This window comes from Mauremys mutica, chromosome 5 (genome assembly GCF_020497125.1).
Source record: "Mauremys mutica isolate MM-2020 ecotype Southern chromosome 5, ASM2049712v1, whole genome shotgun sequence".
NCBI classification, from domain to species: domain Eukaryota; kingdom Metazoa; phylum Chordata; order Testudines; family Geoemydidae; genus Mauremys; species Mauremys mutica.
In genome coordinates, this window is record NC_059076.1 from 62,343,901 (window position 1) to 62,361,749 (window position 17,849).

Genomic DNA, 17,849 nt, shown 5'->3' on the forward strand with positions numbered 1-17,849 from the left:
AGTAAACCTGGTATTTCTCTGAGTGCTCAGTGGATAAGGAGCTGAACACTACAGGGGAACTCTTCAAAGGCTCTCGAGGAGTGGGGTGCACCTGTTAACCCTCAAGGCAAAATGAGGACTGACACAGCCCACTGGAGATTGTTTGGGTGACTAACAGACTGGTGGTGTCAGGGAGCTGGCACCCACACAAGCACTGGCAAGTCTCCCTCTCAGTGGAGGCAGGGGCAGGAACAAGACTCATAATCCTGGGCACTCCAAGAACCACCACATTCCACAATTTAACTTCACACTGGGAAACTGGGGTATTTCCCTTGCGTAGACAAGTTCTCAGTGGACTTTGTACAGGAATTGGAGAAAGAAATGCTCCCCACCAATTTGGGGGCTCGATGCACAGTGTCTGCACAGATACTATCCTTTTGCCATGGGCTATAATTGCAACTAGGGTCCGCTTGTGTTCTTTTTACTAGTTGGCTAGGCATGTGGATTCAGTCACATGAAAAAAAAATGTATTGCCCATGCTACAGCAGCAGCCAGCAAAAGTTCATCTATGCAGTTAGTAAGTCATTAGCACAGTCAGGACTCAGGTTTTTCAAGACAGGGTGATTATAAACACCTGATCCCTGCCTGCACCACTACTATTGGTAGTAATAATGCAGCTGTAGAGTTGTTGGGGGGGGTGGGGGGAAATATATACGAACTTTCCTAGTGCAGGCAAACTGTAATGGCAGATCCAGTGGCCATTCTCGCAATACGTTGCACCATTCTGCATTATCTTAGGAAGGGAAAAGTCGTGAACAAGAACTCCATAGCAAATAGATTCTTTGGAGTCTCTCTTTCTGGTTGAATGGAACTGGTGAATTTCTCTTTAGGTCTTTCCATGCCTGCTGAGAATCCTAGCATTTGGGCAACCCTGTGAGAGCCTCTAATGGCCAAGTCATCAAAGGTATGCCTTCCTTTTCCCAAAAAGTGCTATTAGATATGTGGACAGCCTCAAGAGAGGGGTAGAAAAGATATTTGATGTCTCATTTAAAGGACAACCCTTCTAACAGGGCAGCAATAATACTTACCATCAATGACAAGGATTGTATATTTACTCAGCTCGAGTGCCCTCTGAAGATGGATGGGAAATCCCACTAGATCTGCTAGATGTCAGTTTCTTTGTTTTATTCTGCTGCTCTGCACTGATGTATGATAATAGCTGTCTGCATAAAGGTGTGCATTTATTATAATCTGTACAGACAAAATGGGATAAGTGATGCACCAAGGGAATGAGCTGTGTCTATTTTATGTTTACACGCAAGATGTTAGAATTTTGTGGGTAAATTGGGAGCTGCCAGTGCTGCCTCTCTGATTAATGTTACTGAAAGATTTTTTTTTCCAATAAAGCTACAAAAGGCAAAGATTAGTATAGTTGTCCACTGCAATATGTTACACACGTATTTGGTACATGTAATATTAAACAGCTTTTTAAATGAAACCTTTTAAAAATATTTAGTAGTATTGTTTCCCCTGATGTCAAGCTTTAGGGTGGTGAATTTTACATATAGAAATAGCTTTTTTTGGAGAAAGCAATCTAAGCTACTTACATAGCCTCTATTACCTTAGTGTCTAAGTGCCTCACCATCTTAAATGTAGTTATCCTCCCAGTATTCCATTTATATAGGGAAGTATCCCATTTTGTTTTTGTATTGTGGGGTTAGTGATATTAGGGTACCTAGAGCTCTGGATAGGCATATTTTTATTTTAAATATGAATATAAATGGAAAATTAAATTTCACAGATGGGGAACTAAGGCACAGAGAGACTAAGTGACTTACCCAAGATCACACAGCAAGTCTGTGGCAGGAAAGGCAATCAAACCCAGGTCTCCAGGTTGAAGACTATTGCCCTTGTCTCTGGATCACCCTTACCCCCCTTCAACGTCTGTGTATAAATATATATCTTAAGACATGATTCTTCCTTTGTTTTATTTATCATAGATGGAGCTGGCAACGCAGCTTATTATTAAGGTTTTTCATACTTCAAGTTATAAGATACCTCCCTCCCCTAGTTGCTTATAACATTGCCAAACTTAAACTATTTCGGAGGGAATTTTACATGCTGGATGTCTGCCTCAGGCTGGCATATTTAAAAAAAAAAAAAAAAAAAAAAGCTTCAGCCAGAATGATTCAGCTGTTTGAGAATGAAGTTAGGGTAAAATATTGTTTTTCCATGTTAAATAAAAATTCTTACAACCATTTGGTTGAGAAGCTCTAGTAATTCCTTGCTTTGAATTACTGTCAGAAATGTGCCTTTCACTGTTTCTGTGAAAATCTGCCCAGATGTGGCCGTTATAAATCTTTTTGAAAAAAATCTCAGTTCACACGCGCACAGTAGAGATTTGTTAGATCTTCACAGCTGAACTCTGAAGATTCTCCAGTCTTCACCACTTCTGGTATGAATGGACTGTGCAAACTCCATCCCCAGAACAACTGGGCATGTTCCAGCCCAGGGCTACAGGGCCTCTGCAGGGCTTGTCCTGCTATTGCAGCTCCTGGTTGCTGCAGGCTTGGATGGAACCTGCAGGAGGGAGACTGTCTTCCCTGTGCTTTCCTTGAACCCCTGGCTTGGCACCCAGACAACATTGGAAGAGGAAGGTAACTGACACTGAAGCAAAGTTGACAATAGCTAGCATGGCAGAGAGGAGGCAGGAGACCTTGGGGAAGCACTTGGACAGTGTGGGTAAGAGAATGGGACTAGAATGAGGAGACAGGAATGGGACAGGCTGGAGATGGCAGGGAAGAAGGGACTTAGGACTAAGACAATTGAATGCTGCCCTAGAGAAGTGGATTCTGTCCCTTCTTCTGCCACAGAATTCCTGTGAGATGCTGAGCAAGTCATTTAAACCAGATTTTTCCAGCTGGCCACTACTTGTATACTCTTCATTTTCTGTGTGTCGGATTTGATACCCTGGAATCTGATCTGCAGAAGTGATGAGCGTTTACTGGTGCAACTGAAATCCGTGGGAACTGTGCTTGAACATACAGAGTGTTATAAATGCTAAGTACTCAAAACAACCTGCATCTGGTCCTAGGCATCTCAAATTGAGCACCCACACTTAGTGGCCTTAATATTTCTGTGTCTCAGCTGCCCATCTGTAAACTGCCTCTCACCAGATAAAATAAATTTGTTTGTGAAGCACTTGGATATTCTAGAGGAGAGTCCATGAGGAGATGAATATTCTGTCTTCAATGCAGGGTTTGATCAGTATGCAGTAAATAAGGAATAGGGGTCACACTTTGAACAATAAGGATATAACAATGTTGAATAGCTGTTCATTATGTGAGCACCGACCATCCTGTGCACTAAATGAGGCAGGGGCTCTGCAGAAATAATATTATATAATGAAAGACAGTACCATTATACATAGGCACAAGAGGGCTGGAATTAAAGTTGCACAGGCTTACCTTCAGTCTTGCATTTCCTAACTTGAGTGCTTGACTTTGTAACATTTGAGGCTTTTGAGCAGTATTTTGTGTATAATTTCCTAGGTTGTAAACTTTGTAAACTCCTGAAGTTTTGTACTTACAGTTGAGAGAGAAACTTTGTTATATGGCAAGTCTCAGATCACAAATTCTGCTTCCACTACAGAGTTCCGTGAATGTAGGTAGAGCACAACAAGGGAGACATTGTCCACCATGGAGAGGAGAATTTTGATCTTACAAGAAATATACTAAAGAACACCTAATGTATTGTTAAAGGGCTCTGAATTATGCAACAATTTTATTCTTTAAAACCAAAAGAGATTCAGCCATGACAACAGTCTTACAATGTGACTTTATTAAGATATGAGAATTTCCTGTTTATATATGTGTGCGTGTTTTACCTGTTTTCGTGTAACTCCTCAGGGACAGTAGAATTTGATTCAATATCTGCCTCATAGTTGAGAGAGAAGTTTACAAAGCTCCAGGATGTCTTGAGTTGGAACAGGAATTGAAGAGGAAAGGAATGTTTCAGACAGACATCTCTATAAATAATCATGTTTAACTCCATGTTCTCTGTTATGACCTACTGTTCACAATATAATCTCGCCTGTATGCATTTGTTCTCTCTTCCTACCTTCTTATAGGGATTTTCAGTTGTGATCCAAGAGAGAGTTAAATTAAATGTCCAGATTTTTGTGTGTGTGAAATTGAAAGCCTAGTTGGTTTGTCTGTTCTCCCCCACCCCAAAGAAAAAAATAGATGCGGGGGGAAATGTAGAATTATGTGGTAGTTCAAGACCTTGGTGCTTGGCGGAACAGTATGTTCTCATAAGCCTCTCATAAATACCTGGGAAATGTCTGTCTTTCTGTTTCATTTTGACTCTACCCTGAAGGTGTATCACTGCTTTGATGCTGTGATATACAGGATAGTAAATAATGCATGACAAGAAAAATCCAGTGTTTGGTCTCTATCTTATTCTCAAATTCCTCTGAATTAATATAACATTTTAATTTATGTGACTTTGGATAACACAAGTTCTTCTCTTCTATACTTTCATGTCCCATGTTTCTGGTGTGTTTAACATTGTATCAATGAATACTGTTATTTGTATGCCGTGTTCTACAGAGCTTTCTAAATGTACACTGTTTACCTTTATTAATCAAAAAGGTCAAGTGTTTGAAAGAATGGTTGTTTGTAAGGAAAAGATTATAAAAAGCCCCAGAAATAACCTGTAGCTTGTTTACATGTATAGCCTGCAGAATGTTGTTAGTTACTAAGCAATACTGTACAGAGAGGAGGGTGTCAGAAAGCATGCGCGCGCACACACACAAAAAGTAAATGTTCATATATACCAGATTTGAATACCTGTATTCATGTTGAATATATCGCCTTACTCCACACATAATTTCACTGACTTCAACAGGGCTATTTGAGGAGTAAGGTGTGACTAAAGGTACATTAATCTAGCTCTGTGCAATTTGCTTACAAAGCATTCTACTCAGATGGAAGTCTCAAGGAAAAGTATGTCAGTGTTTAAGTCCTGCTTTGTCCTGTATTACAATCTGATGTGTTTTGTCATTTTTACAGATTTCTATGAGCTGCAGAGTCGATAAAGAAATGTCCATCCTAAGATGATGCTTGCACCTCATTGACTGGACTACAGAGTTTTAAACAGAAATTGAATATGGCCTAGTAGGATTGATCTTTGGAGAATTTATGATGTCCTCCGGTACTAGTAGAAGCAAGAATCGGCAGGCTGTGAGCCTGCAGGGAGTTGACCCAGAAACATGCATGATAGTGTTTAAAACGCATTGGGGACAGGTAATATAATTCAGTAATGCTTGAGAGTTGTATTGATTTGAAGTAGGTTGTATTCATAGGAATCCACTCACAGCAAAGACTGGTATGGTAACACTGCACTTTCCAGATACAAGGCCATATTTCACAGAGTTTATTGGCTAACATTGAAACATGTTTAATAATATAACTCAGTTTTTGAATTACAGTAGGACCTTGCTAATCCACACTGAACTAGACCTCAGATTTGCAGCAAAAAGAGAGGTAATGTTGCCTAATGATCTGCTACTGAAATCGGGAGACCAATGACTCACTGGGGTATTAGATAGGTCACTTATCTTCTCTGTGCCTTTGTTTCCCTATCTGTGTAATGGGGGAATAATGCTTAACCACCTTTTGTGTAAAGTGTTTTTAGATCTAAGGGTGAAAAGGTCTTCTGATATTAATAATTGACTACAGATTTTCAGGTTGCATGGTGTAATTTACATATTACTGGCTTCTTATCCTGCCGGGTGCTTTTTCGAAAAGCTGTTTGTATTGCTGCTGAAAAGGAAGCTGGCCTAGGGTCTTTATTATTCCTGAAACTCTGTTGTAGGGTTTGAAGAGCCGCCTGGTGGCTGATTTTGTGATGACCACTAAAGCTCAGATCCTCAAAGTTATTTAGGCACCTAACTCTCATTGAAATCAATAGAAGCTTGAAATCAATGGGAGTCAGGTTTCTAAGTACCTTTGAGGATCTGGGCCTTAGTGCCACTGAGATGTTAAGCAACAGTCATTTTAGGAGAGCTGTCACTACCCTCCGTTTCTGTCGCATGGACTGATGTGTTACAGGAGAATCTGTAGTGATCTGCAAATTTCTGATGCCTGAGCCCAATGGACCATTTTTAGTGAGGCTCTGCACTGGCATCCTGTAGTGAAGAAACTCTTAATTTAAACGTCTTGTGGTATTCAGCCTAGTCAAGGGAGCTAGCTGAGGTGGCCTCTGCTCTGTTCTGTGTGGGAGAACAGGCCACCTCAGCTCTGCTGCCTCCTCTTGGGGAGGAGAGAAGGCAGAAAGGGGGAGGAAGTGGCATTGTGATTTAGCCTAAAGAACAGGGTGGAGTAGTGGCATTTATTACTTGTTCTCAATGTTGAGTTGATTACTGCAAGAGTGTGCAGGAAGCTGTGGCCACTCTGTTCTCACTTAGCACCTTGCATGATCATGTCTTATCTGAGCACCTTCTACCACTGGGAAAATAGGATGCTCAGGGCCTTGCAGAGTCTGACCATGAAATTAGTGGGTGGGAGGTATTTTCACCCATTCCTAATGACGTTACTACATCCAAATTTAACATATCCTGCACACCTTACTGAGGGCAATATTTTGATAACCCTTGCTCACACTGAATAGTACCTTGCGTAGACCCATTGACTGCAGGCCTCTGTTGCACAGAGTTTGGCCTGACACTGAAAGAAACTCGCCTAAGACAATAATATAACTCAGATTTGAGGTACACTAGAACCTATCTAATCCACACTTTAATAAATCCCAAATTTGCAGCAATGGGGCTACTTGTGCAATAAGGGACTGGTCAGTGTGACTAAAGATGTCACAGTTTAGTCCAGAATGTGTGACAAGTGTAGAAGCAGCAAAGAATCCTGTGGCACCTTATAGACTAACAGACGTTTTGCAGCATGAGCTTTCGTGGGTGAATACCCACTTCTTCGGATGCAAGAAGATGCCACAGGATTCTTTGCTGCTTCTACAGAACCAGACTAACACGGCTACCCCTCTGATATGTGATAAGTGTGAAATTTTAAAGATTGATTTATCAGTGTGCAAAAAGTCTAAAGCATGAAAAGTAAAAGACATTGATCTGTTTCTATTCAACTATATATTTTTAATCATGTACACTGGGATGATAAATGTGCATTTGGTTTGTTTAGGTTGTAAAAATCTTAGAGAAGCATGACCCTTTGAAAAATACTCAGGCGAAATATGGGGCAATTCCACCAGATGAGGCCAGCACTGTGCTGAATTATGTGGAGCATATGCTTTTCTTATTAATTGAGGAGCAAGCCAAAGATGCTGCAATGGGGCCTATCCTTGAGTTTGTGGTCACAGAGAACATAATGGAGAAACTCTTCCTTTGGAGCTTGAGGCGGGAGTTCAACGATGAGACAAAAATTGAGCAGCTGAAGATATATGAGATGCTGGTTACTCAGTCCCATCAGCCTGTGCTGCACCACAAGCCCATCTTGAAGCCTTTGATGATGTTGCTGAGCTCTTGCTCAGGAACAGCCACACCAGCTGTGGAGTTGGAGCTGGTTGTCCTGCTGAACCAACTCTGCTCTATCCTAGCCAAAGATCCTTCCATTCTGGAGCTGTTTTTCCACACCAGCGAGGACCAAGGAGCTGCCAACTTCCTCATTTTTTCCCTTTTGATTCCCTTCATCCATCGGGAAGGAACAGTAGGTCAGCAGGCTCGTGACGCTCTGCTCTTCATAATGTCCCTGTCAGCTGAGAACAACGTTGTTGCAAATCACATAGTAGAAAACACCTACTTTTGTCCTGTAAGTTGTTGGGCTTTTTTTTTCTTTTCTTTTTTTTTTTTTAAAACCATAAATTTACTTTCTCTCTAACTTTTCCCTTTTTTGCTTTTTCCTTCCACTATCCTTTTTAGGAAAGATGATTAATTTTACTTATTCCATAATTCTAAACTATAGGGCTGGAAACCATGCTAGTCCTGTAGAAATTATAGATGCTATCGGGGTGGGGAGGTGTGGCTGGCAAGGGGAAACAGTTTTCACCATTAACCACCATCTTGCTGAACAGAGGCTTCCTTTATCAAACTTGGCAATAGGGGTCCCTGTTCTGAGTCTTTTAAACCAATATATATATATTCAGCTTTAGTACTTGTTAGAAATCTAACTTTACAATTTTAAACAATAATAAACCTATTACTTGAAAGAGACAACCAATCAACCCTCCCACAGCAGAATAGTTGTTTGCTAAGCAAATGTTAAATCAGGGTGCAAAGATGGATTTCTCTTTTTTGATTGCTTCTTTGCTTGCCTCCAAGTAAAATAAGAAATTGGGGCCTGAGATGAAATTATAGATGCTACACGTGGTATTTGGTAAAGAGGGCTAAAATAGAGCTACATAAGACCACCTGAAAAAAATCACCTTTTTCTGGTTTGGTATTTAATTCTTATTTACATTCTATGTGGTTTGTGTTTTAGTCTAGCAATAAAAGACGAGGCAGGTTTTAAATGGGAAAAGAAAATCTTGTCTAGTTAGCATAGAACTGGGATTTAGCAGATATTTGTTCTGGCTTTGTCAGCTCTGCCACAGGCTTGCTATGTGACCTTGGGCAGGTTAACACTTTTGCCTCAGATCCCCTATGTACAACATGTCAATATAATGAGTTTGGAGTATTGAGGCTTATTTTATAAATTTACAAAGCACGTGTTGATTCTTAAATGTATATACATATAAAATGATGGGGTCTGAATTAGCTGTTACCACTCACGAAAGAGATCTTAAAGTCACTGTGGATAGTTCTCTGAAAACATCCACTCAATGTGCAGCAGCAGTCAAAAAAGCAAACAGAATGTTGGGCATTATTAAGAAAGGGATAGATAAGAAGACAGAAAATATCATATTGCCTCTATATAAATCCATGGTATGCCCACATCTTGAATACTGTGTGCAGATGTGGTTGCCCCATCTCAAAAAAGATATATTGGAATTGGAAAAGAGCAACAAAAATGATTAGGGGTATGGAACAGCTTCCGTATGAGAAGAGATTAATAAGAATGGAACTATTCAGCTTGGAAAAGAGACGACTAAGGGGAGATATGATAGCGGTCTATAAAATCATGACTGGTGTGGAGAAAGTAAATAAGGAAGTGTTATATACTCCTTCTAATAACACAAGAACCAGGGATGGCTCCAGACACCAGCAAAGGAAGCAGGTGCCTGGGGCAGCCAATAGAAAGGAGCGGCTGTCCGTCCATTGTTGGGGCGGCAATTCGGAGGTGGGTCCTTCAGTGCCTTGCTTCCTCTTCGGCGGCAGCTCAATCGCTCCGCTCAATTGGGCTTTTTTTTTTTTCTTTTTCTTTTCTTCACTGCTTGAGATGGCAAAAAAGCTGGAGCTGGCCCTGACAAGAACTAGGGGTCACCATATGAGATTAATAGGCAGCAGGTTTAAAACAAACAAAAGGAAGTATTTCTTCACACAACGCACAGTCAACCTGTGGAACTCTTTGTCAGAGGATGTTGTGAAGGCGAAGACTATAACAGGGTTCAAAAAAGAACTAGATAAATTCATGGAGGATAGGTCCATCAATGGCTATTAGCCAGGATGGGCAGGGTTGGTGTCCTTAGCCTCTATTTGGCAGAAGCTCATAATGGGTCACTTGATGATTACCTATTCTGTTCATTCCCTCTGGGGCACTTGGCATTGACCACGGTCAGAAAACAGGATACAGAGCTAGATGGACCTTTGGTCTGACCCAGTATGGCTGTTCTTATGTGTATAGAAGTCCAAAGTATTTTTATTCAGGATATTTTTCATTGATTACTGCTTTGCCCAGCTCCGAATCAGAGGACTGTCTGCACAAGCAGAGATTATGGCCATCAGTCAGAGGCTAGAAATGCAGATTTTGATTTAAAACATTGTGTCAATAACTATTTCAATTATAAATATCTTTCTCCATGTGATTCTCCCCCCCCCCCCATTAACTGCTAATAAATCCTGCACTGTGGCAGTTTCCCTGCCCCCAATGGAGACAACCCTCCACAGAACACCAGAAGGGTATGTGGGTAGGAGATTGTGTCTAGATCTCAAGTTGTCTATCACTTTTACTGCTGACCCAGTGCATGCTTGCTGGCAACATCACATATGTAAATTGCTCCAGTTCAGAGAAGCAGTAAACAGTCCATGGCAGGGCATAGTAATTACTTGGCCTGAGCACTCCTGCAGTGAAAGAGATGTCTCCTGTGCCAGACATGCAGGAGGCAATGCATTGGCATCACACTCACACCTCCCCCATGTGCCAGCTGCCTCAGGCAAGAGCAGGAGTTGGGGCTGTTGATAAAAACAAAAAAAGACAGCAAAACCTCCTTCTTTCTACATGAATTTTCCCACATTTAGATGCAAATCCTGAATCCAGCAGCTAGCCTGAGTAGCCAGGTTGGGGCAAGGATAAGATGTACTCTTCCCCAACCAGTGGCAGAGTTGCTCACTGGAGGCCAGTTCTTCCTAATGGCCCTTTTTTGATCAACCCTTTCAACTCCATCCTGCAACCTCTTCTGCAAGTGCGGAACAGGGCTCAGACCAAGCAGGGGTTTGGTAGCAGCCTAAAAAACGGGTTTCTATCTAACTTTTGATGATTCACTTTTACAATTCTGAACACCATACCCATACATTGCAAATAATGAAGCAGTCTCTTGCAGCAAGAGGCTCTGTTCGACCTAATTTAAATAGATGCTACTAAAGAATACATGAGCTTGGTTTTTCAATTGTCCTTCAGATAATACCATTATTGAATCTATACAATAACTTCCATAATTACATCTGCCAATTAATTTGGAAAAAAAAAAGTCTTTTTATACTAAAGATAAAAGCCAATTATCTTAACCTACAAACAGCGGGGAACTGTGATTGACAAAAAGCCTTCCTAATTAAAATGATTGTCAGTGTGTGTTAGAATCAGATTTTCTGAACAGTAATGAGACTAGTCCAACTCCGTAATAAACTCTAATGCAATCTTGTGGTTTGTGCTTCTTGTTTCCCCTGGCAGGAATTTGGCTGCCAGTACTGTCCTTTTTTTTTTTTTTTTTTTATGTTGCTCTTTACAGAATCAAGGGCCAAATTTTGCTCTGTTGCACATCTGGAACAACTCCATAGATCAGAGGTCCCCAAACTGTGGGGCATGCCCCCCTAGAAGGCTGTGGAGAAATGTTTGGGAGGGTGCATCCAGGCCCTGCCCCCAGCCGCGTCCCCATCCTGGTGCCTGTCCCCATCCCCAGACTTGGCACGGCTCCATTCCCAGTCTCACCCCCAGTCTCGGCTGTTGGCTGTAGCTCCATTCCTAGCCCAGGACCAAGGCTGGGGGCAAGACCATGAGAAGAACAGCACCTGACCGTGGCCCTGGCTGCCGGCCGCCACTGCTGGCTGTGGGCCTGGCTGAAGCCTGGCCGTGAATCCGCTCCTACCCCCAGTCTTGGCCCCTAGCCACGGGCCCGGTTTCAGCGCCAGCCCCACCCCAAGCTGTGGCCCCAGCTGCGGCCCCCTTATCCCTGTCCGGAGCCAAGGCCCCAGCTCAGAGGGGTGTGTGTGTGTGGACAAGGGTATGGGGGTCGCGACCCTCAAAAGTTTGAGATCAGAACGTGGCTCCAGTTCCCTTCTGCTTGGGTACATACAAATAGAAAGATTAAAAAGCTTCCTTACTGCTATTTTCCTAAGAGAAGTGACACAAGCTACTTTGATTTACTCCACTTAAAACTACAGTGGACAAAGTGTTCAAGCTTAGATTATAGGGTAGAGGGATGGATTGCATGAGCCAAGACATGGTCTACTCTTCTGAGCCTAGGACTAGGAGACGAGCTCCTGAACTTTATTCCCAGCTCTTGTATAGACTTTCTTTATATCTTCAGATGAATAATTTGATTTATTTGCCTCAGTTTCCTTCTCTGTGAGTTGAACATACCACCTACTTCCCGAGACGTAGTGAGAATTAACATTTCTAGAGGGTTTGAGTTGTAGAAGTTCACAAATACTGAATATTTGCTAGTAGTTACAAATCCATCCATTATGTACTGGCTTTGAGAGTGCCCACAGTTTGTGGGAGGCCCACTATGAACACACAAGATATGTAGACTATCCCCAAATAACTCACGGCCTTGTCATAATCAGTCAGTGTCTTATGGGCATCACAGAAGATGTGAGTCATCAGAGGGGACTGATGTATAGAGTGTGGCCTTGAGGACCACCTCATAAGGGCATTACAGCCATAGTTAACAGCATGGAAGAAACAGACAGATAGTGTGTTGGCACTGGCAGCATTGTTGGAGTGAAGGGAAAGGGTCGATGTAGGAACAACTTCCTTTGTCTCTTTCTACATCTCTGTTTTTCTATGATCTTAGCATTTATGGTTCTGTCTCTACTGATCAAGAATAGAAAAAAAATACAAAAATCCATGAAATAACCCCCCAAAAGTACCTTATTTTATGTGCCCTGTTACAGAAATTAAGAAGTTCTTGCTTTTCATATTTGACATTCATCATTTTATTTTTTCTGAATTAATTAGTGCCAAGCTTGTACACATTAATTTCTAGCAATAGCTCTGTTTAGACCTTAGCACACGGTAAAAATCCTCAAACTGTTTTGGCTACATAAACTGCTGAAATTGTTCCCAACATAGATTCTGCTTTTGAGAACCTTATTTAAGTAATTCCAAGGTGAGTTGTTTGGGGTGGTTGTGAGTTTCACTCCTTTTTCATGTGTAGTGAGGCATGAAGTTGAAAGTCCGTTTCATCTAGTTCCAGGGAGTGAATTTGTGTCTCAATGAGAACTATGGATAGTACTCAGCACCTCAGAACCAGGCCACTTATATTTAGGGGCCTAAATATGGATTTATGAATAAGGTGGATGGATGACTGAATAAATGGCAGATCTAAAACCAAATTCATGTTGACTAATCCAGTGCAATACACAAGTAACGCAAATCATCTAATGAAGATTTTTTTTTCCTGCCCAGAGTTGTCTGTAATTCTGATAGGTGACTATAAGGCATTTGTCCTATGCAGAAGTAATTTTACAGGCCAATTAATTCCTTTCTAATCTACCCCATCCCCGCCTTCCTTCACTTCCCTCTCTCTGATGGAAAAAACAAAACAAAAACCACCTATCATGAAATTATTCTTAGAAATTTCCCCCAAACTATATTATGGTATGAACCATGCAAAGAAGTTTTCTTATCAATTTCTTCTCATTTTTTTCTCCAGAATCTGAACCTGTGATCACTTAATATACACTATACTTTTTTAAAAGGGGTGGGGTGGAGGGAGGTAGTGAGTTTCAGATCCCAGATCAGTTGACTCGGGCTCATGCTACAGGGCTAAAAATAGCAGTGTAGATGTTCAGGGTTTGACTGGAGCCCAGGCTCCGAGACCCAGCGATGAGGTAAGGTCCCAGAGCCCGAGCTTCATCCTGAACAGGAAAGCCTATACTGATATTTTTAGCCCTGTAGCATGAGCCTGAGTCAGCTGACCTGGGCTCTGAGACTTGATGCCGCAGGATTTTTGTTTTTGTTGTACAGATGTGCCCTTAGTATCAAATGCTAAATAAATACAATTTTGTGTATTCCTGAGTGCATAGTATTTAAGTCTCGTGCAGTGACCTTCTGGAGGAGAGGCAGAACATAAACACCTAAAACTAACCCTGTCCGTTAGAAGGCTGCTGAGTCACACTTGCCACAAGGGCTTCACAGAGGTTTTTCAACTGAGCTCCCCTCCAAAAGAATTGCCGTGGAGATGAAAGAGTTTAAGAAGTGAAAAGTCTTGGGGCGTTAGAGGGAGCCCAGGCCTGTGGGGTCACTGCTCTCCCTGTGGTGATAAGGGGGCTCTGCCCTGTGTGTGGCTGGCAGGGGTGTGCTCCAGCTTTCACATTTCCCTATCTTCTGGCCCCGCTTCCAGTGGGAGTGGCATCCCTGACCCTGCTCCTACCTCCAGACTCTCGGCCTGGTAGATTTTCGTGGGCCTGGTGTGACATTTCCAGTGGCAGCAGTGGTGGGATCTGAGGCAGGCAATTTGCTCACTGGACTGTCAATGGCAGGTGGACTATCAATTGCCCCTACCTAAACCAGTTCACAATGCCACTTGCTCATGTTTGGCCACTCTGTCATTTTGGGGGCTCTGGACATGCTGTCGCTTTTAGCCTCCCCCCCCCCAACTTGTTTTTAAGTCATCCTGGTACTGAAGAATGTGATCATAAAAATAACTGGAGCCGTTGCTATAACTACTCATACTCCAGCTTCTTAGTTCTTGGTCTACATCCTGACTTATAAAGAAAAGAAACAGTGCAGCTCAGCATATCTAAGCATTACTTTTCCCACTGTATTTTTATATCTGGCTTAATTATGCCTGTCTACAGAAATATATCTTCAAAGTTAGGTGGTTAAAGGAATGGAGAGTATTCAGGGATACTACCTTTGCCCTGTAGGGTGAGCTACCAATTGTAATAGATTTAATTAATGCACCTCAGGACTGGAATCCCCATAAAATTAACTTTTGGGTCTCTGTTCTCTACTGTGACAAGCATTCATTTTGTAATAGATAAATCCGCTTGCTTTGGAGCAGGGCTCTGACCCCCTCACGTTATAAGGGTCAAATGGGTGTTTGTGGAGAATAGGGATATTCTTGCCAAGAATCTGCTGCATGAAAACTGAAAAGATCCCCTTGTGCTTTGGTCCTAATGACCACATTAAAGTGAGGCTCATTTTAAAAAGTAGCATAGAAACTGTATGAAATCATGAGAAAGAAGGAAAGATGGAGCTGTGGACAAGATAATGCCTGAGAACATTGTGGTTTGGTAACTTCTTATAAAATCTGTGACTTGAAACTGCTCCTAACTTTGAGAAAATGCAGTTAACACTATAACAGCTTTGTAATGGTGTATTTTATATTCATGGTCATAAAACTACAGTGTTATACTTGCACAGCATCTTCTATATGTAAAGTATCTTTACTCATTAACATTAGCAACAATGCCCATAATTTCTCGCAAGACTCTTTTCCCCTGTTCCACCTCTCCCCAGTGGTAAACAGAACCTATAACTATTAAGAGTGACCATTTTCCTTAAAAAGCAACAGAGTCCTGTGGCACCTTATAGACTCTTTGTTGCTTTTTACAGATCCAGATTAACACGCAGGGCCGGCTCCAGACCCCAGCGCGCCAAGCACACGCTTGGGGCGGCGTCCCAGCGGGAGGGCGGCAGGCGGCTCCGGCGGACCTCCCGCAGGCATGCCTGCGGAAGGTCCGCTGGGACCGCAGCTCCGGTAGACCTCCCGCAGACGTGCCTGCGGAGGGGCGGCTGGTCCCGCGGCTCCGGTGGAGCATCGGCAGGCATGCCTGCGGGAGGTTCACCGGAGCCGCGGGGCCAGCGGACCCTCTGCAGGCACGTCTGCGGGAGGTCCACCGGAGCCGCGGGACCGGTGACCGATAGAGCGCCCCCTGCGGCGTGTCGCCCTGTTTTGGGGCGGCGGAAATCCTAGAGACGCCCCTGTTAACACGGCTACCCCTCTGATACATTTTCCTTACTATATCTGGCACCATGAGTTCCAAATCCTAGGAACAAAAGGTGCCAGATGTGTGATGCCTGAATGAAGTTGTGCTTGTTGCTGATGGGATGATCCTACTTTCTATCATTCATAATGGAACTGCTGTGTCTATTCACCTGTAACCATAAAATGGCAGCCTTCAATGATTCCCTCGATATTCATAGTTACGGAGTTCTGAAGACAGTGACTAGTATTTCTCTGATGTTTCACCAGATGGTAGAGATCATATAGAGACTGATACTAGACTGGAGAAAGGTGAAAGCAGGAAGGAACAGATGTAAAATGGACTTCTGAACATAAAGAAAACAACGGTGGTTTGCCAGTTAAAACAGATTACAATCATTAGGGGGCCTTTGTCTTGGGCAGTTTTTCCTAAGTGGCAGCTATTAAAAAAAAAAAGAGGAATTTCAGATTAAATGAATTTTAAAAACTGATGATTTTGTGCAGCATCACTTTAACATTCATTTCCCTCCTTTTCTGTCATCCTTCTAAGTATTACTGTAACTAGTAAGAAAAATGATTTAATGTTGTGTTGAAACATTGTTTAAGCCCATGAACTGAACAGTTAGGTAAAGGGCTGTTTCCTCTTTGTTTCTGAATACAGGTACTAGCAACAGGACTGAGTGGCCTCTATTCATCTTTGCCAACAAAGCTGGAAGAAAATGGAGAATGGCACTGTCTGCTGAAAGATGACTGGCTCCTGTCCCCAGCTCTTGTTCAGTTCATGAATTCCCTAGAGTTTTGCAATGCAGTGATACAGGTACTGGATCTGACTCAGACTTCTTTGTAGCAGCAGTTAAACTATATAGTTAAAAGCCTTTTACAGGATGTGCTTATTTGGTGGACAGTAGTGTATAGAACTAATATTTAGTTTAGTTTAACATCTTTGTTTAAATGGATGAATGAAAGATCTTCTCTAGGAGTTATTTTGGGGAAGTCCTATGGCTTATGTTATACAGAAGGTCAGACTAGATGATCACAATGATTCCTTCTGGCCTGGAAATATATGTATGTATGAAAAAAAGTGTTCAAAGCTGTTACTGTGCAGTATGGCTATAAAGATTAATCTACATGGCTGGCTTTCAAGTAGCAAATGTTTTTAATTAATAAAATGTAAATATGCAGGTTTTGGGGAGTTATTACATTGAGTAATTGGGAGACTAGTCTTAATTCTCTTCCTAAAGATTGTTGATTGCATTTTAAATACCCACATTGATATTAATACCCACATTGATATTAAAAGAAATCAAATGTCTTTATTTGAGGAAAAAGGTAATTTTATCTATTTGAATAGAGAAGAATATCTCATCTTTACATCTAGGTTCTCATAAAAGTCTACAAACAAAAACACTTATTTTCCCTAATGATGTGTACTATATAAAGAATGTTGTTACTGTAGTTGAATTTAGCAGGAGTTAAGCATCTTCTTATCAACACAAATTAAATTCCCTTCAAAATTGGTCTGTTTAGAACACACTCTCTGTTCTTCATTTCTTGATTAGATTTTTTCCCCCTTTTGATTCCTGGCTATTTTCATCGCCAGTCTAAAGATAAAAATCAGGTTTTATATATATTTTTAGGCTACAGTTTTTAAATTTTGCTGCATCTGTGGATTTGTTTTCTGTATAAAGAAATGCTCAATAACATTAGTGAAGTTGTCATATTTTATTGTAAATTAAACAGTAATTTCTATAAAGGTCTGTATGCAAAATATAGTGAAACAGCTGACTGTATTTGTTTAACGCAAATGAAGCTTTATCATTTAAAAAAAATAAACCTTACATGTCATAAATAGAATTAATAGTTGTTTTCATCCCAGAAGCTGCAATATAATCAGCCTTCTAATGCGTACATGTTGAAATGTGAAATGGTGGCCGTACTCCTTTCTGTCTACCCTGTTCCAAGAGAGGTTACACTCTTAGCCAGTGACATTTGGTACTACATTTTTTTCATTAGAGTGAAGGCTGTTATAGATAGTAAAGAAAAAGTGAAATTATTTTAAATCAGTTAAAAAATAAATCCAAACAACCAGATATTTAAAAAAATGTTTCTGTAAGGGGGTAGGGGGAGAGACATTGAATGAATTCTATTTTTTTTATGTACTGCTAGATTGTAACTTTACAATCTACCCTCGGTACGAGGCAGAGCATAGCTGGAACACTGCAGGAGCACACCAGAGAACTAATTGTGACTCAGGGTATGTCTGCACTGCATTTTAAAATCTGTGGCAGCAAGTCTCAGCACCCGGGTCTACAGACTCT

At 41.5% G+C, this 17,849-nt stretch overlaps 1 protein-coding gene across 7 annotated transcripts in view; it reads left to right on the forward strand.

Annotated features, from left to right (window-relative positions):
• The window catches only part of FHIP1A (FHF complex subunit HOOK interacting protein 1A), a 131,636-nt gene that overhangs the window by 72,159 nt on the left and 41,628 nt on the right, over positions 1–17,849 (forward strand). For 6 of the 7 annotated variants that reach the window (XM_045017887.1, XM_045017889.1, XM_045017893.1 and 3 more), the window contains 3 exons: positions 5,052–5,285; positions 7,188–7,814; positions 16,193–16,348. In XM_045017887.1, coding sequence (XP_044873822.1) covers positions 5,181–5,285; positions 7,188–7,814; positions 16,193–16,348 — 888 coding nt within the window. In that variant the 5' untranslated portion in view covers positions 5,052–5,180. Of the gene's footprint in view, positions 1–893; positions 944–5,051; positions 5,286–7,187; positions 7,815–16,192; positions 16,349–17,849 lie in introns of those variants that run through there. The other variant, XM_045017890.1, reaches the window with a different exon arrangement.